The sequence below is a fragment of the Mytilus galloprovincialis genome, chromosome 2 (genome assembly GCF_965363235.1).
Source record: "Mytilus galloprovincialis chromosome 2, xbMytGall1.hap1.1, whole genome shotgun sequence".
Lineage (NCBI taxonomy): Eukaryota > Metazoa > Mollusca > Bivalvia > Mytilida > Mytilidae > Mytilus > Mytilus galloprovincialis.
The window spans coordinates 45,359,778-45,381,127 of record NC_134839.1 but is presented as its reverse complement, the minus strand read 5'-3'; the positions used below and the strand labels follow the sequence as shown (position 1 = coordinate 45,381,127).

General features: G+C 33.2%; 1 protein-coding gene across 5 annotated transcripts in view; it reads right to left on the bottom strand.

Moving 5' to 3' along the window:
- Positions 1 to 21,350, bottom strand: part of LOC143063672 (uncharacterized) — a 45,558-nt gene that overhangs the window by 22,102 nt on the left and 2,106 nt on the right. For all 5 annotated transcript variants that reach the window (XM_076235967.1, XM_076235969.1, XM_076235968.1 and 2 more), the window contains 6 exons: positions 11,128 to 11,253; positions 10,301 to 10,488; positions 8,828 to 8,935; positions 8,192 to 8,246; positions 7,508 to 7,600; positions 3,823 to 4,236 (listed from right to left, as the gene is read on the bottom strand). In XM_076235967.1, the coding sequence (XP_076092082.1) occupies positions 3,823 to 4,236; positions 7,508 to 7,600; positions 8,192 to 8,246; positions 8,828 to 8,935; positions 10,301 to 10,488; positions 11,128 to 11,253 (984 nt within the window). Of the gene's footprint in view, positions 1 to 3,822; positions 4,237 to 7,507; positions 7,601 to 8,191; positions 8,247 to 8,827; positions 8,936 to 10,300; positions 10,489 to 11,127; positions 11,254 to 21,350 lie in introns of those variants that run through there.

Here is a 21,350-nt window from a genome sequence, read left to right as displayed (position 1 = left end):
GAAAGGGAGCTTACATCAATAGATATAAACAATTCACCAAAGTTTCATGGTCATTGGTGAAAGCCTTTTTGAGTTATTGTCCGAAGTGTTGAAAATCCCCCCTTTTTTATGAATAAAGGCCCATAAATCCAAAACTTAAAATCTGAAATTAAAAAAAAACGAAAGGGAGCTTACGTCAATAGATATAAACAATTCACTTAAGTTTCATGGAAATTGGTGAAAGTGTTTTTGAGTTATTGTCCGAAGTGTGGACGACGGACGGACGGACGGACAGACGGATGGACAACGGTATACCATAATACGCCCCGTCTAAAAGACGACGGGCGTATAAAAATGTGTCTCAGATTTTTGATATATGCCTCCAGTAAGAAGATATATTGATTTAACTGCTGGGTGCCAAACCTCATTTCACCTTTCATCTTTGGACACCTATAAATTCATTTAGAAACAAATTATCCAAAAACTGGGACGCGGTATTGTAGAAAATACTCTCCTTAATCACATATATCAAAGTCAAACCAAAAGGGGTACCCACGAAGTTTCTATTTTCATTTTTTGTTAACAATTCTCATGAAAAATCGTTCTGAGAAACGACCTAAAAACTGAATTTCCCCCTAAGAACCCCTATAAATGCATCATTAATACAAAAGTTCCACTGAGAACACCTGAGGAGTGTTCTGACACCATTATTTTATCAATATAACCACACACTTTGTGTCTTTGATGCTCTAATACTGTAAATTTTGAATTATATGTGCACTGACCAACACTAACGTGGCATCTGTGATGAAGTAATTAAATATAGACTAAGCTCCGCCTCTATCTAGACAGTCTAAGATGAGAGAATAACAGAAATGACCAGCTGCATATAATCAATATTTAACATCACTATTATCACTATAAAGAATGATTTTAATTTGTATTTTAAAAAGAAATATACTATGAAATTAGCTAGAACATTAAAATTATGTAATCAAAGACATGTTAAAACTAGAGGCTCTAAAGAGCCTGTGTCGCTCACCTTGGTCTATGTGCATATTAAACAAAGGACACAAATGGATTCATGACAAAATTGTATTTTGGTGATGGTGATGTGTTTGAAGTTCTTACTTTACTGAACGATTTTGCTTCTTACAATTATATCTATAATGAACTTTGCCCATTAGTAACAGAGAACTATATTTGGTAAAAATTTACATATATTTACCAAATTAATGAAAATTGTTAAAAATTGACTATAAAGGGCAATAACTCCTTAAGGGGTCAATTGACCATTTAGGTCATGTTGACTTATTTGTAGATCTTACTTTGCTGAACATTATTGCTGTTTACAGTTTATCGCTATCTATAATAGTATTCAAGATAACCAAAAACGGCAAAATTTCTTTAAAAATTACCAATTGGAGGGCAGCAACCCAACAACCAGTTGTCCAATTCATCTGAAAAATTCAGGGCAGATAGATATTGACTTGATTAACAATTTAACTTCTTGTCAGATTTGCTCTAGATGCTTTGAATTCATAGTTATAAGCCAAAAACTGCATTTTACCCCTATGTTCTATTTTTAGCCGTGGCGGCCATCTTGGTTGAATGGCCAGGTCATCGGACACATTTTTCAAACTAGATACCCCAAAGATGATTGTGGCCTAGTAGTTTCAGTGGAGATTTTGTAAAAGATTACTTAGATTTATGAAAAATGGTTAAAGATTGACTATAAAGGGCAATAACTCCTAAAGGGGTCAACTGACCATTTTGGTCATGTTGACTTATTTGTAGATCTTACTTTGCTGAACATTATTGCTGTTTACAATTTATCTCTATCTATAATAATATTCAAGATAATAACCAAAAACAGCAAAATTTCCTCAAAATTACCAATTCAGGGGCAGCAACCCAACAACCGATTGACCGATTCATCTGAAAATTTCAGGGCAGATAGATCTTGACCTGATAAACATTTTTATCCCATGTCAGATTTCCTCAAAATGCTTTGGTTTTTGAGTTATAAGCCAAAAACTGCATTTTACCCCTATGTTCTATTTTTAGCGGTGGCAGCCATCTTGGTTGGTTGACCAGGTCACGCCACACATTTTTTAAACTAGATACCCCAAAGATGATTGTGGCCAAGTTTGGATTAATTTGGCCCAGTAGTTTCAGAGGAGAAGATTTTTGTAAAAGATTAATTTATGAAAAATGGTTAAAATTGACTATAAAGGGCAATAACTCCTAAACGGGTCAACTGACCATTTTGGTCATGTTGACTTATTTGTAGATCTTACTTTGCTGAACATTATTGCTGTTTACAGTTTATCTCTATCTATAATAATATTCAAGATAATAACCAAAAACAGCAAAATTTCCTCAAAATTACCAATTCAGGGGCAGCAACCCAACAACCGATTGACTGATTCATCTGAAAATTTCAGGGCAGATAGATCTTGACCTGATAAACATTTTTATCCCGTCAGATTTCCTCAAAATGCTTTGGTTTTTGAGTTATAAGCCAAAAACTGCATTTTACCCCTTTGTTCTATTTTGAGCCGTGGCGGCCATCTTGGTTGGTTGACCAGGTCACGCCACACATTTTTCAAACTAGATACCCCAAAGATGATTGTGGCCAAGTTTGGATTAATTTGGCCCAGTAGTTTCAGAGGAGAAGATTTTTGTAAAAGATTACTTTAATTAACGAAAAATGGTTAAAAATTGACTATAAAGGGCAATAACTCCTAAACGGGTCAACTGACCATTTTGGTCATGTTGACTTATTTGTAGATCTTACTTTGCTGAACATTATTGCTGTTTACAGTTTATCTCTATCTATAATAATATTCAAGATAATAACCAAAAACAGCAAAATTTCCTCAAAATTACCAATTCAGGGGCAGCAACCCAACAACCGATTGACCGATTCATCTGAAAATTTCAGGGCAGATAGATCTTGACCTGATAAACATTTTTACCCCATGTCAGATTTGCTCTAAATGCTTTGGTTTTTGAGTTATAAGCCAAAAACTGCATTTTACCCCTATGTTCTATTTTTAGCCGTGGCGGCCATCTTGGTTGGTTGACCGGGTCACGCCACACATTTTTTAAACTAGATACCCCAATGATGATTGTGGCCAAGTTTGGTTTGAGTTGGCCCAGTAGTTTCAGAGGAGAAGATTTTTGTAAAAGTTAACGACGACGGACGACGACGACGACGGACGACGGACGCCAAGTGATGAGAAAAGCTCACTTGGCCCCTTCCTGAAAATAGAGTGTCCTACATGATTTTCATAGTTTTATGGAATTGAAAAATTTCACATAAACTTAAAATTGGTTAAAGTACCTAAAACTCCTAACAGAAGATAGATCCAGAGCCAAATTCTTTTTATCCTTATATATATATATTTGTTCATTTTGGTTAGTTTTTTTCCCTTTAGATTTTCTTTTTTTTAATAACTTATCCCTTTTCTTTGTTTACTTCCATGTAATATAAATTACTTTTGTTGCAATACACATGATACAATTAGATAAGACCACACCATTTATCTTGTGGTCAGTGATTAACAGCTGGACACTGGCATCAACAGATGATTGACATATTAGCCCTTCCTAAATTGCTTATATACTAAGATAAATTACCATGTGCTTTTATTTACATAAGTTCATTATCAATTTAGTCCCTGTTGTGATATGATAACGATTTTTGGATTTTTACAAACCGTGCAGAATAATACTTACTTCAAAATTATGTGATAAAAAAAATATCTTAAAAAAAATCACTGTTAGACTGTGCTACCTTAATATCAATGAAAAGAAAAGTGAATAAATTGCCTTTACCATCAGCCCCTGGTGGACCTCTGTCGTCATATCCTCCTCTTGGAGGGCCTCGGTCTTCAAATCTATTAAAGTCTCTACCTCCTCTATCATTATATCCTTGTCGCCTGTCATCATATCTATCTCTTGGTGGACCTCTGTCGTCATACCTATCCCTTCCATATCCCCCTCCTCTTGAAGGCCCTCTATCATCAAAACCCCTTGATGGTCCTCTATCATCGAAACCCCTTGATGGTCCTCTATCATCAAAACCCCTTGATGGTCCTCTATCATCAAAACCTCTTGATGATCCTCTATCATCAAAACCCCTAGATGGTCCTCTATCATCAAAACCTCTTGAAGGGCCCCTGTCATCATAACCTCCTCTTTGTGGCCCTCTATCATCAAAACCTCCTCTTTGAGGGCCTCGGTCAAAATCTGAAAAAATAAAAACACATTTAAAAATATTTCATGACAAGAATGTGTCCCAAGTATACACACCAGGGGTCACCACACCAGGCGAAGTGAGCGACAAAGTTGTTCTAGGTCTCCCCACTTCGCTCTAGAGAAGCTCCAGGGAGAAGTTTATGTTGCCCTCGATTTTCAGTAAAATTCCCCAATGTTGCCTCATGATTTTTGATAAATTCTCGATTCAAACGTAAACGACCAATAGGTATTGAAATACAAAACATGTTTCCCCAAAGTCAGAACTGATTTCTCCGCGATAGTATCATACATCAACGTAAAAATTGCATGCCCGGGTGTACTATAAGCAAGAAAAAAGAAAAATCTCGATTTTGTTATGATTGTTTATTGTCCGCCATCTTTGTTATTGAAAATTGTAGATGGTGCCATTTCATCTTTTCATCTCTCATCATTTACCTTATCCATATTAAAATGCACTATTAATTTTGATGTTCTCATATTTACTGACAAAATGTGATGTCCCATAAAAAATTTCAGATTTCTTTTAAAAAACGGAATATTATCAACTGGTATTCGCTTGTATTTTTACTACGTATGTAGTTTAGTACACTGCCGGGAACCAGCACAACAATTATAAACTACAAAACGCAGTCGGTTTTTTGTTCAGGATTTTGTTTTACAGACTGATACATGTGCTTTGTTTCAGCTAAAGGTCCTTTAAACAGTATTTTAATGAATATCTGCTCATCAATTTGATAAGGAACGGCAATATTTACTTCCAAAGTCGTATATTTTTCAAAAATATAAAGTTAGAATTAATGACGTGGATCGCACCTTATTCAATTCCGGTTATGAATAATACGACTTTTCCGATGTTACTTTTTGTGATTTAGTTATATTTAAACACTTGTGAAGTGTTTTAGAATCAATAACATACATTTCTAACGGCAACTTGATTTTGGAAATCGGCATTTCCATGAAAATACCGCAAATGTGTGCGATTACATGTACACGATTTGAAATTAACAGTTTTACTTTACGTTTTCAACACATGCATGACATGTATGTCAAACAGTTTTCTCTCTGAATTCTTATTAAATATTATTTTAAGAACACATGCATATTGAATCATGATCTTAGCTATGAAACCGTATTTTAACTTTTCTTAATTGATTATCATTTTTGTTTTAAAAGGTTCTTGGACTTGGTTTAATTTTAAAATCTTTGAAATGCAGCATAATTTGATCCAGGTCAAATCTTCAATTCATTCAGACCTATCAGAATAAACATAGCTCTTATGCCACTAACTTATGGTCCTTATGTCATGATATTTTTTGACAATTTGCATAGGACCACATGTAAATAAAAAAGTATTTCTTTTCAGACTACAAGCATGGCAAGACAAGGACTTACAAAATGTACTTCCTTAGCAATTGTCATGAAAAAATGATTAGAAAAGTAACAAAAAATTTTATTCATAAAAAGTATAAACGTGATCTGTCGATTCTCCCTGAAGTCTCCCTGTTGGGTCTTCACTTCTCCCTGTTTGGCTGCCAGGGAGAAGTGACTTCTCCCTATAATTTTGAAGTGTGGTGACCCCTGCACACAGATTGACCATCAGCACTATTATTTTCTATGTGCACTGGACCGTGAAAATGGGATAAAATCTCTAATTTGGCATTATCATATGGAACATGTTTATTAAGTTTCAAGTTGATTGGACATCAACTTTTTCAAAAACTACCTCGACCAAAAACTTTAACCAAAACTTTACCCTGAAGCAGGACAGATGAATGGACAGACGACACACAGACCAGAAAACATAATGCCCATAAATGGGGCATAAAAAGTTTAAATATACTAGTGGTTTAGGTTTGCACAAAACAAAATTTTTTTCACCCCAAATCAGACAATTTCAAACTGATGTAATTTCTTCCATCCAAGTTTAATTTTAAATGAGGTACCAAAAGAAAAAAGAACAAGAATGTGTCCACAGTACACGGATGCCCCACTCGCACTATCATTTTCTATGTTTAGTGGACTGTGAAATTGGAATAAATTCTCTAATTTGGCATTAAAAATAGAATGATCTAATCAAAGGGAACATGTATACTAAGTTTCAAGTTGATTGGACTTCTACTTTATCAAAAACTACCTTGACCAAAAACTTTAACCTGAAATTTGCACTATCATTTTCTATGTTCAGTGAACCATAAAATTGGGGTCAAAACTATAATTTGGCATTTAAATTAGAAAGATCATATCATAGGGCACATGTATACTAAGTTTCAAGTTGATTGGACTTCAACTTCATCAAAAACTACCTTGACCAAAAACTTTAACCTGAAGCGGGACAGACGGACGAACGACTCACAGACAGACAGACGGACGGACGCACAGACCAGAAAACATAATGCCACTCTACTATCGTAGGTGGGGCATAAAAATAAATCTTTCAAATGGTGTTAATTGCATAATTATTACATAATCCATTATTATGTAATTAGTTGCTAGATTGTGATGTCCACACTTGAATGAAATTAGCTTCTTTGTTATTCATAGCATCCTAAAATATTTGATAGGTTCTTGTATAACACAGTTTGACCTCCAAAATGGTGACTCAGATTAACTTCAATAAGTTACAGTCTAAGTTCATACTTTTACATAGTGAAACTGTGAATGACTCATTAAATCAGTTATGGTTCCTTAGATTGTACAACCCTATTTGGATAACTATGGTTCCTTAGACCATACAATCCTACTTGGATAACTACAGTAATTCTAGAGCTAATACATGAAGCACGGTTCTGACCTCTCTGAGAGTGTGTTTATTAGATCAAAACCAGTCAGGTTCGCAATGTACAATGTACCAAAAAAATTATGGACAGTCAATTTGCAAATGTATATAGTAGAACAGAGATTGTAGCTTTAAGTATAACTCTAGAGTCTATAAATAGAATATCACTGTGGTTAAGAGTCTTACATAATAACTCTATTGTTAATATTCAAATATATGTTTTTACATTTATCTAATGTTTTCTAGATTAAAGGGAGCCATTTTGTACTGAGTCTTCCAATTATTTATAAGAAAGATATTGTTAATTTTTCCTTAACTAGCTGAAGTTGATATACCTGATCAGCATGAATTTTTTCTAATGAATGTTTTAATATATTGATATTTTTTAAAATCTACTAGTTTGGAAACATGTTCTGCAATAAGTTGATACTTGACTCTTATTTTCAGTATTCTTGTGTATATATATAGCAATAAATTAGTACTTACCATCAAAACTTTTAGGAGGTGCCCTCCAATTGCCTTCTGCTCTATCAGGATCACCACTTGTTTGTCTATCATAACCACCACTTTTCTTGTTCTCTGTTTAAAAATATTAACTGTTAAATTAATAAAAACATTCATTCATCTTTGACCATACAGGTACAGTATTCTTTTGATACACTGTCAAACATCAAGTACAATTTACCTCAGTGTATTGACACTTATTTTGTTGAATAATTGTTTACTATTAAAACTGTATGTGTTTTGCTCTCTGACACTAAATTTGAAAACATAACTATCTTTCATCATGAATATGAATACCAATTAGTTATGTTAAGTATAGACATTACAGCCGATTGCATTGAGTGTGTAGGCAAAGATAACATCTTTGGTTAGCTTGCTTGCTAGCTGAACTGTGAAGTCCTTATTAGGTTAGGTAAACTACCCTCCTATAAGTGTAGACTAGTCTGACAGATAACCAAAAGGAGAATACCTTACTTAATAATGATTTCAAGCTGTAAGCTTTTCGATCATATATAGATGCTGAGTGAGAAAAGTGTAAAAATTCTCCAGATTTGTTTATGTGCTTGTTCAAAAGTGTCATTCTACTGAGATACTAATGCAAAGACTAGGAGCTGACCAGTTAGTATCTTTTCTTAAACCATAATCAATAATCTTTTCTTATCTTACCATTTTGTTGGTGTTGATCTGCTAAATCTACTCGGACTTTCCTACCCATCATATTCTGAAAAGAAAAGATAACAAATGTAAAAAAAACTGGAGCAAAATTTCTTAACCGGAAAATACACGATTTTTGACCTAAATATGTTCATTATAACATAATATACATATTAACTAAGTTTAATTGATATATTCAATTACAAATCTGGACAAAGGGAGATAACTGCAATTTTTAAAAGATGAGTTTAACAATGACATAAATTATATTTTCAGGACAGATATCAGATTCATGCATTTTGCAAGTTATTTAATTTTCTGGTCAAGTGTAATATCATTTTATGACTTGATTATCTGAGCATATGTTACAGTGATATATTTCTGCAAATGTTCATGGATAGGATGTACAGAATTTTAAAATCAATGCACAAAATTTTGTGTATCAAAAAGGTAGTGGTGATAAGCCTTGGAAGACTTAGATATCAAGTCAGTTTCATAGGGTTTTGATTGCATTTCATGCAATCTTGACCCAAAAACTGTTTAAGAGATACCAATGCTACTTTATATAGAGTAAAATAAAGGATATATAGTTACTTTATGTCTTCTAACAACTGATCCAGTAAATCAGTTTATTTTTTATGTCAATACCTCTTCATTCATGTTGAGGGCATCCAATAAATTTTGTCTGTCAGCAAATTCCACATAACCAAATCCTCTAAGTCTGCCCCTGTCTTCTGGCAATCTTACATTTAAAACCTGTAATAAACAAAAACTTACCATTAACCAATGAACTGACAAACTGACATGTACACCTTGCAATCATTCCATAAACCACATACAGTTAACTCTTCTTAGAGTTTTGAGAAATAGACCTATTCATGTTACCTTCACCTTGATCTCTGATGAAACATCTTGAAACTTATCTGAATTACATGTAGAAGTTTCAAAGACTCCAAATCCCAAATATTATTAACACATTCCTAAATATAATGAGAGAAATTTACATAAAAGAAAAAAAATTATCTCTTGATCTATAAGTTAACAAATAAATTGAAGTTCCATAATTTAAGTAAATGATGATGAATGTGTCCATGAGTCACAGATTATGCCCCACTTGCATAAAACATTATAAAGGAACATAACTCAAGAATAGTAAAAGTGATGCATCACAATTTTGTCCTTGATCTGAGTTTTGTGGTTTATAAATCATCATGTATTAGTTTTTGGTTGAAGCAAACTTGAAGTTAAGAGAGGAAACGAAAAATCAGCAATTTTCCTTTAGTAAAGGGGCATAACTTGAGAACAGTAAAAGTGACAGCATTCAAATTCAAACTTGATCTGTGTTTTTTGTAAAAAGTTTTTTTTGTATAAGATTCATTACATTTGTTAAAAGTTAAGAGAACAGAAGCAAAGTTTTCCATTTGTAAAAGTCATAACTCTAGAAAGTGACGCCAACCAAACTCAAACTTGATCTGAGTTTGTGGTTATAAGCACTCTAAAAGTTTCCCAACTTTTGCTTCAGTCAAACTAAGGTTACAGAATGGAAATGTAAAATTCAACCAATTTTCCATTTCTAAATAGGTTAACTCTAGAAGGATAAAGTGATGCCACCAAACTTCAAACTTGATTTGTTTTTTGTGGTAATAAGCATTATGCATAAGTTTCATAACATTTGGTTATAGCAGCCTGTTAATGGGCAAACTAAAGTAAGAGAACAGAAACCAATTTCTGGACGCACGAATGGACAAACAGACAAGGGTAAAGTTTATTTGCTACGGTGTGGGTATAGATATTAGTTTATAAACTATGTTGAAAGAATTAAAAGACAATAATATATATGAAATCAGCCATTTAACAAATATCAGATTTCAATACTGTGTGTAGATCTTCTTTAGATCACAGCTGTTGATCTTTCTAATGGGATTTCTTTTCATATGGATCTTATTTGACTTTGTAATTTTGCATTTGGGATATAAGCATACTCTGCTAAATAGCATCAAAATTCATCGTGTCTGACAAAAGGCTATGCAAATAAGCGGAATTAACTGTAATTGTGAATGGATAAAATATATCAACTTTTCAATCTCCTCCCCATCCAAAAAAACATTCAGTCAATCATACATTAAGTTTTTTGAAAAAGTCAGCTATGTTATCTTCTGTAGTTTCATATGCTAGATTTCCTATAAATGCTGTAAATGGTGGAACTGAAGGAACTTTATCCATATCTACATCAGGACCACGAGCTGATTTAGGAGCTGTCGGCAACTTGGATCTGTCTATCTTTGGCTTTAAAAAATCCATGTCTAGATCTGAAATGACAATTTCTATATTGCTCACAATTGAAGAAGAAATTGTCTGATCAAATTAATAAATAACAGCTGATACCCCTTAATGTATTTATAACCCAGAAACTCAGAAACTAATATTATGCTACAAAAATACATAAATTATCAAAGATATGCCCTATTTACAGTCTATTGAATTAACTATTGAGTAAATAGAAGGATAAAAGGTGCACCCTAGTGATGGCTAACTTCATGCATTTAAAACTCTAAAAACTGTGCTAGTACAAGATTTTTTGTTATTTGTTTTCTTTTTACTGATGGATGATGGCTTTGTTAAAAGTGAATACTTGGATTAGAATTTTTATACATCAGCTTGCAGTGCTAACTCATTTGTTAATACCAAGTGCATATTTTTGGGCTTTTTCTCTGGGAGCCTACGTTCATAAGATTTTAATATATGCAATGTGGCATCTATCCCAATACTAATATTAATTATGATCTACTAATCTATCCATTCTCGATGATCTATTCCAATGGTCACAATAAGGAATACCCTAAAACAATAAACATTTAGAATTTTTTGGAATATTTCAAAATAATTTCAGTGAGATACTGGTTCACATCTTTCAAGTTTGACATTTAAATATTCAAAATGTAGATAACCTTCCATGTCATTGCTCTCCATCTCTGCAGCCCAATCAGTTCTGGCTGGAGGTGCTTGATTAGATGAACCATCTGCCAGAAAATCTGTCAGGGCCATCTTGGTCCCCTTTATCTTCTTTTTTTTACCTAAAAGAAGAATAGGGAAAATCTGATGAAAAAATAAACACATAAATATGTTTTCTCCTGTTGCGAGAATTTCTTGTTGCATTGAAGACCTGTTGTCTGCTCTATGGTCGGGTTGTTGTCTCTTTGGCACATTCCCCATTTCCATTCTCAATTTTATTTGCCTGCTTTGCAGCAAAATCAAAAACAGGATTAAAATCAAATGATAGATAATCAGTTGCATATGAGCTCATTGTGTCATTTCCACGTTCTCAATCATCATTTTGGGAATTCTTGTGGTGTCGTTCAATGTTGTAATGTTACACAACTGTTTTAGGTTAGGGTGAAGGTTGGCACCTGTTTAAATGTTTAAACCTGCTGCATTTGTATGCACCTGTCCCAAGTCAAAAGACTGTTGCTAAGTGGTTGTCATGGTTGATGTGGTTCATAAGTGTTTTTCATATGGATTAGGCTATTGGTTTTCCTGTTTGAATTGTTTTACATGCTGTTCTGTGTAAGCCAAGGCTATGTGATGAAGGCTGTACTTTGACCTATCAGCCTGTGCCAAAGTGAAATTGTTTTAGGGTGAAAAAGAAATTTATATTTTCAATTAAAGAAAAAAAAAATGTCTGACAGATTACTTTTTTGTCTGACATTTTGTCAGTCAGACAGATTTTGGGATATACTAACCTTTAATTGTAAACTTTTAACACATTGTACCTTAGTTGGGACTTGTCTCATTGGCACTCATACCACATTTTCTTATTTATGTATATGATGTAAGTACAATGTATTGTACAGAGATTTTAGTGGATGATATTTTTTTATTTAAATCGAGATTATGAATAAGGAAATATAGGTGAGCCTTCATTGGCAACATTTATTGCCAATTACAGTCTACTGATTTGGGTTCAATGTGGATGAATCCCTGGCCACACTCCCCACATCATGTTCACTCACATTCATAGTCTCACCCTGTGAACGTTGACACACCCTTTTCAAGACAAGATTTTGAATTATTTTTTAATCTTGAATTATTTAGTATACATTACTCTAGTATAGAATAATGATTTTTTTTTTATTGTTTAATAATAAACTGCTTTACCAAGCGTAGTGGGATACAACTGCAGGGTCAACCCTGAACAGTTCAGTTGGGGGCAAAAATGGACAGGTCTGAATTTTGATAGTTATTATATATTTTCATAAATAAAATTAGATATTAGATAAATTTCTCTTCAGATGTACAACATGTACAATGTATATATAAAAATGTTTAAATGAATGTCACTCAATTATTTTTATATGACTACATTTATTCGGTGTCAGAAACCTATAATCACGACAATTGTAACAAACCTGTGCTTAGATCATATTGTCTAAGTGGAGATTAAATAAATGTTTTTCTGGCTATTAATCAATAGAACAACCATGCTAGTCTTATAGTGACTGCAGATCTTGTTTGACTATTGGAATTTTGAAAACAAAGTTATTAAATATTTGACACATTATCGTGATTATAGGTTTTCGACACCGAATAAATGTAGTCATATAAAAAGTCTATTTGAATATTAAAAAAAGGAAGCAGATGGATTCATGACAAAATTGTGTTTTGGTGATGGTGATGTGTTTGTACATCTTACTTTACTAAACAGTCTTGCTGCTTACAATTATCTCTATCTATAATGAACTTGGCCCAGTAGTTCCAGTGGAAAATGTTAGTAAAAATTTACAAATTTTATGGAAATTGTTAAAAAACCACTATAAAGGGCAATAACTCCTTTGGGGGTGTCTTACTTTGCTGTACATTATTGCTGTTTACAGTTTATCTCTATCTATAGGGCAATAACTCCTTAGGGGTCATTGACCATTTTAGTCATGTTGACTTATTTTTAGGTCTTACTTTGCTGCACATTATTGCTGTTTACAGTTTATCTCTATCTATAATAATATTCAAGATAATAATAAAAATGGCAAAATTTCCTTAAAATTACCAATTCAGGGGCAGCAACCTAACAATGGGTTGTTCTATCCATCTGAAAATTTCAGGGCAGATTGATCTTGACCTGATTAACATTCTAACCTCGTCAGATTTGCTCTAAATGCTTTGGTTTCAGAGTTATAAATCACTAGAGGCTCTCAAAAGCCTGTGTCGCTCACCTTGGTCTATGTGCATATTAACAATAAACATAGATAAATTCATGACAAAATTGAGTTTTGGTGATGGTGATGTGTTTGTAGATCTTTCTTTACTGAATATTCTTGTTGCTACAATTATCTCTAACTATAATGAACTTGGCCCAGTAATAACAGTGGAAAATATTTCCTAAAAATTTACAAAAATTAACAAAAATTTATGAAAATTGTTAACAATTGACTATAAAGAGCAATAACTCCTTAAGGGGTCAATTGACAATTTTGGTCTTATTGACTTATTTGTAGATCTTATTTTGCTGAACGTTATTGCTGTTTACAGTTTATCTCTATCTATAACAGAGCTCCAGATAAGAATTCAAAAATTGGGGTTTTTACCCACCATTATCTTTTGTAATTGGGTGATAAAGTTTTTTAATTGCATTATCAATTCCAATTCACCCCTCAAATTAATATCAATTTGGGTTTTTCACCACTAGGCTCCTTAATGTATTGGGTTTTTTCATCAACACAATATTGAATATTTAGGCAATATCAATCCCAGATGTTTTTCCATCTTAAATATGTTTCTTTCTTTGTATATGTGCAATAGCTGTTGTATTTGGTTCATTCACTGACTAGCATTTGTAGGTTTAATTTGTGTCCCATTTCAAACCTTCTTCCAGCATGTCCAGTTTTGTATTTTCTCACAACTTATATAAACTGTAAAAAACGGAAATATGTATTCACAGGCACTCGTCTCAGAATTTATTTTATTATTTATTTTACATATATACCTTTATATTCAATCATTAACCGTAAAATGAAAAAAAATAATAGTAAATAAACTTTAATTTATACTTGAATATTTTTGTTTTATTCAATTTACATAAATATGGATTAAGTTGTCCCTTATTAGAACTTTTGGTTTCCGATGCTTTCCAACTACATAACATGTCATAATCATGATAATTGATTTGGCCTTTCACTTTTTCCAACTGATTTTGTTTTTGACGAAACCCTGTGTTTATTAGCAATGTTCTCGTTAAGGTACATTAACATGCCCTTGCGTTCGATGGACGCTTCTTAAAAACACTGGCTGAGTCTTGTTATCATCATAACTTTCCCCCAGCTATTCAAAAGAAGCTGAAAATGTACTTCTATTCAATATTTTTACCGGACATTCACTTTCGTTTTAATTCAATATATGTTATGATGAACCCCGAGCAATTCGAGAAAAATATGACAACATGACACACGCTAATTGGATAAACGCAGAGAAGGTCGGAATGTTTTCAAAAACATGTGTACCTGAGCAACGGACTATTCCAACAGGGACCCATTTCAGCTACTTGATGCAAGGATCTATTTTTAGAACGAAAGGACATCTCCAATTATAAATATTATAAATAGATTTACCCAACGACTGTAAATAGATAGGGGTAAATAACGCAAACGGTAGCCAATAAAAGGTTTGAGAACTCATGGTTTTGGTATATAATTAGGTTTTCCTTTGAAATAATTGGGTTATTGAACCCTACAATGGGCAATTGCATTGGGTTTTTTCTTATTTGTATTGCGTGATTACGCAAATACGCAGCTTATCTGGAGCTCTGCTATAATAATATTCAAGATAATAACCAAAATCTGCAAAAATTCCTTAAAATTACTAATTCCGGGGGCAGCAACCCAACAACAGGTTGTCCGATTTGTCTGAAAATTTCAGGGCAGATAGATCTTGACCTGATAATTAATTTTAGCCATGTCAGATTTGCTCTAAATGCTTTGGTTTTTGAGTTATAAGCCAAAAACTGCATTTTACCCCAAGGTTCTATTTTTAGCCATGGCAGCCATCTTGGTTGGATGGCGGGGTCACGTCACACATTTTTTTAACAATATACCCCAATGATGATTGTGGCCAAGTTTGGTTTAATTTGGCCAAGTAGTTTCAGAGGAGAAGATTTTTGTAAAAGATTACAAAAATTTACGAAAAATTGGTCAAAATTGACTATAAAGGGCAATTACTCCTTAAGGGGTCAACTGACCATTTTAGTTATATTAACTTATTTGTAGATCTTACTTTGCTGAACATTTTTGCTGATTACATTTTATCTCTTTCTATAATAATATTCAAGATAATAACCAAAATCTGCAAAATTTCCTTCAAATTACTTATTTCGGGGCAGCAACCCAACAACCCGTTGTCCGATTCATTTGAAAGTTTCAGGGCAGATAGATTTTCACTTGATGAACGATTTGACACCATGTCAGATTTGCTCTAAATGCTTTGGTTTCAGAGATATACAGTACGCCCAAGGAGTTTGTAATCCCAAACTCCATACTCCGATATTTTTCCTGGTGTAACACCAGGAAACTCCGACATCCCTCCCAAAATTCTCGGAGAAATTTGGGAGTATTTCCTCCGACTTCCGCGTAAATCCGCTACCTTTTGTTTATTGTATTAGCGACATCTCTCCCATTATGGTGTGACGCGGTGTGACACCAGGTAATTAATTGCCCTAATCCGTCTGATCTATGCCGGCACGCGACAGTCAAGGTATGTGAGATTTCTAATGTAATTAAACAATTGTATTTCCTGTCTATTGATTATCAGGTTATATCTGATTGCTTGAAACAAATGAAAGATTAAAATAAAAAAGCAAAACATTGTTGTTAATTCTTTCAATTACACTGTACATTTTAATCAAGTTTTTAAACAACTTTATTTGATTTTGACTTCCGTTTTTTTTATCAGTTAATAAATATTTAATTTACTAAAAGAGATATAATTGTGCAACAATAAACGGAAACTAACGCTGAATAAATGAAGGCAGTTTAAAGAAAAATTACACGTCTCAAAGTTTTTTATACTACAAGTAAAAAAGAAAATATTATTCACTATCTGTTATGCTAATAATTCTTTATCTGTTATGCTAATAATTCTACGCCATTTCCATTTTACGATTACAAAATAAAAGTTTTAAAATCCAAAACGTTGTTGTTAATGCTTTCAATTGCATTAAAGTTTTATAAAAAAAATCTATACTTGATTATGACCTCGTTTTTTATTTATCGGCAATTAATATAACTTACGAAAAGAGACATACTTGCGTGAAAATAAACGGAAACTAACGCTGAAGGTATAAAATGTGAGCAGTGAGTTTAAAGAAAATTACGTGTCTTAAAACTTGTATATGCAAGTAAAAAATAAAATACTATTCACCATTCGTTATGCTTAATAAGTCTACGGCATTTTCTCTTCACGATTAGCATTATCCCAGAGGAACCAGTAATGACGCACCTAAGGTTGTGTTTGTCTCTGCATTTAATCAACCATTTAAAAGAAGTAGAAAAACGGAATGGAATAATAGATTGATTACTTGTTAATATATTTCAATCATTAAACAGTAGATATTTGAAATATTAAAAGCAATACAAATCATGTTTGCTCAGATTACAAACGGACTGTCAAAAAATGTTGGGTACCAGTAATGACGCACTGTAAACAAACCAGTAAAAAACACTTGTTCGTGCCTGATAATCGAAAAATTGCTTCAATCTGGATTCTTTAAAGTTAACACTGTTCAACAAATTCTATTTTATTTACAACTTTTTAAATTTTCATACACTTTAATGATCATGGGGCAAATAGAACAAAATTTTATAATTATTTGTTTTCTTTCAATTTTATCATAAAATTGTATAAAATTTATGAAATTGATATATATATTCCATATATTTGAAAATAAAAAGTAATTGCATTCATAAAACAACAATGACAATAATACATATATCGATGTTTACCTCATACATTGAATGAAAAAAAAATGATAAACCATATAAAATTATATAAGCGACAACCATTTGTTCTACTGTGATTCCCGCTTAAATGTAAAACCATGTCACATGACAGTCATGTGATTTCAAAAACACAACATGGGGAAGCATGTGGTTACATATTTTTATTGGCCAAAGTGGATGTAGGACTGATAATCATCCAGGGAAGGGTAGAATGTTTTTGACCTTAATAAAATGGCGGAATTTGCATCATCTTTAATATTTTAAGTAATAATAACATTTCTGGGCAGAGTTTAAGGCATCTTTGTTGTAGTCAGATGACCTTCACCAACATGTTATGTACGGTAAATGTTGATGACGTCACGGCTTTTGTTTAGAAATATAAAACCCAAAAATAAATCGGTGCGTCATTTCTGGTCCGCGTCAAAACAGGTACCAAGACGATACTTTAGGATATAATACATTTCGGCTACAACAGGAATACTTCTATAGCTGCATCAACTCGTCGTTGCATAATATTCATTTACGCACAATGAATGTAAACTTTTGTGTTGTATTTAGAACAGTGATCTTAAATATTTTTAAAACAATTAATTGCCGTGGGAAGACAACACGCATCTCAGTGATCAACAGTGCGTGGTTGAACTTGAACTTGACTTCGCTCACAATATTGAATGCTAAAAATAGTGACAACAATTTTGTCCACGAGATTTTTATTTGGCGGGAAATAGTATCATGTAACAGTAAACTCAGGTGACCTTTCTGGATAACCGTGGGAAAATTCATTGAAGGTTTAAACTTGCTTTGTAATCAGATTGACATTTGTGTGCGTTAAGATTGAGGCTCTAGAAGGTCCTTTTACAATTGATTAACCGGATTCTAATTTTATTCCTTTTCTGAATAAACGAACATCAGCCTTTTATTTATACGTTTCTCAGTCAACAGAGGGCATAAACCTGGACATCATTTATACGTCCATAGTCAACACTATACATTAATGGTAGATGAAAACAGGATGCATGTCGTTCAGTTCCTGATGGGCGTTGGTAGAGATCCTCTGTGAAAATGTGTCGATCGTAAAAATCCGATCCACATTTTTTTTTACATATTTCTTTCTTGTACGATATAATTTCATTTTAATATTCTATAGTATAAATTGTTGAAATACTTCTTTTTATATTTCGCCGAGGACTTTTAACGAGCAGTAAAATACGGATTGCGTCAATCCAATTTTATTTTAAATAATAAAAGATCAATAACAGATCATAACAGATAAAAAACACATGATTTTATTTCTTCATATAATTAAATAAGGTTGTGATTATTGTGTTGTGTCTGGGCGGGGAATTATCTCAGTATTTATGAATATAGGGCTGCCACATTGCATACAAAACTATTTGTCACTTTACAGTTTCTTTTTTAAATTCAAATATTTCAAGTCGGTAATCTACCGAGGTAGTGAAACATAATATTTTACATTTCAAAATAAATTTAAAGTAACAGAGTTCACTTGTTGGTCCGATAAATTAACTCTAGGGCTTGATTTAGATTGGACAAATTACCGTAAAAACATCATTTTGTGTTAAGCCAGTTGATATTAATTATATAATATTGAACTATTAATGAACCGGATATTGCTCACTGAGTAGGTCATAAAAGGTTCTAATTGTGGTAAAATCATCTTTGTTGAAACTTTGTTGAAAAAACAAAAATTATGACCTGATCGGACTATAATGAAAATACTAAATAAGTGTTTTATTCGTATTTTTATACGTTTTTACGTTTTATTTCATATGACATTAATGACATGGGCATATACATACAAGAATAATTATCTTATTTTAAATAAAAATGTCACACTTTTATCTGACAATGAATGGACATTTAAATAACGTATTTTAAAGCACACAGGTGCAATAAAGATCGATTAAATGTACAAAGGTAATAAATCTGGCTAATCCGATTATGTTGTCACGCGTCATTAATTTTCAGTTCATCCGATGGGCAATAAACCAATTAACAGCCACGCGGTGTTGGGAGAGAATCTTTGGAGGAAATTGGGAGTAGAATCCGTGATTCGCGGTGTCACACCGCTACACTCGGAAATCGGTGATAAAAGTTCGCGATTACAAACTCTCTGGGCGTACTGTAAGTCAAAATCTACATTTCACACCTATGTTCTATTTTTAGCTATGGCAGCCATCTTGGTTGGTTGGCCGGGTCACGCCACACATTTTTTAAACTAGATACCCCAAAGATGATTTTGGCCAAGTTTGGATTAATTTGGCCAAAAGGTTTCAGAGGAGAAGATTTTTGTAATAGATTACTAAGATTTACGAAAAATGGTTAAAAATTGACTATAAAGGGCAATAACTCCTAAAGGGGTCAACTGACCACTTCGGTCATGTTGACTTATTTGAAAATCTTACTTTTTTGAACATTATTGCTGTTTACAGTTAATCTCTATCTGTAATTATATTCAAGATAATAACCAAAAACAGCAAAATTTCCTTAAAATTACCAATTCAGGGGCAGCAACCCAACAACTGGTTGTCTGATTCATCTGAAAATTTCAGGGCAGAGAGATCTTGACCTGATAAACAATTTTAGGTAGCACTCCACAGTTAGGTGTGTAGTTTCGCATTTTGGCCCCTGTGGATTTTTCAAATATGAGAGCTAGTGTGCAATAAAATTCATTTTTGGATAGCTGAGTATTAAAATAGCCTTTGTATTGGGTTTATACATGTATGAACATCAAGGTTATGTAATGTATGTAATATAGGCTGTTTTCTGTATGACAGTCCGTATTTGCATGTCCATACCATACATTGGTCCGGCAATTATTGTTATGTTTTTTTCCAACTTTTTATTGCACGAACTTTGTGATTGGATTTTACGAAAAAATGAGGCGAAAGACACCCATTTTTTATTTGATCATTAGGGAGATTAGTGTAAACAGTTTTTAAAAAGGTGTCACTCAAAGGCATTGAAATTCTAGTTTGATCCAAATTTTTGGGGGATATGTGACATGTTCACCCCCCCTCCCCCTTTTTGCAATATTTTATGGTAAATAAATGTAGAATGTTGCCATGGATACACATAAAAGGAATTAATTTTCACCCTTGTAACTTTTGAAAATCAAATCTATGGAAGATACTGAGTACATACATATGCACATGTACAATACAAACAGTTAGGTTAATGTATTAGAAATCCAGGAATAGGAGATGATAAAACATATTGTGGCTCATTTTTAATTTTATTTTCTAACTGTGGAGTGCTACCTTACCCCCATGTTAGATTTGCTCTAAATGCTTCGGTTTTTGAGTTATAAGCCAAAAACTGCATTTTACCCCTATGTTCTATTTTTAGCCATGGCAGCCATCTTGGTTGGTTGGCAGGGTCACGCCACACATTTTTTAAACTAGATACCCCAATGATGATTGTGGCCAAGTTTGGTTAAATTTGGCCCGTTAGTTTCAGAGGAGAAGATTTTTGTAAAAGTTAACGATGACGGACGACGACGGATCACGACGTCGGACGCCAAGTGATGGGAAAAGCTCACTTGGCCCTTTGGGACAGGTGAGCTAATAATTGAGTGACATTCATTTAAACATTTTTATAAATACATTGTACATGTTGTACATCTGAAGAGAAATTTATCTAAGGCAGCAACCATTTGATTTTCAGGGGGGGCTATGGATTTTTTTTCTGGACAAACTTTTTTTCTTCGCCTAATCTATTTTTTTCGCGACAAGTCGAAAACAATTTTTTTATTTCAATTTTAGCATTACATATAGTAGCAGCTGAGGGGGAAACAAACTTTTTTTTCCAAAAAAATTCATAGCCCCCCCCACCCCAGTGATCGGGAAGGACGTGTGCCCTGCGCCTATAGCGCATATCGACCAGAAATTGCGCATAGAGTGACTTATTTAAGCGCCCACGTGGAGCACGGTATATTTCACTTTGTTTCGCTACGTTTAGATATCGTCAAATTGATTTCCGATCGTGTTTCTTGCCGCCATGTGTGTGTACACAACTGTGTAATGTTCCTCCAATGATAGGAGCACCTATATATTTTTGGGACGTCTCAGGCATTTTCCTATGAAGAACCATGGGGTGTAACTGATTACCCAAAAAACGTAATTAATCATCATTCATGCTATGATCTTTTAGAACTTTAAATTTGTAAA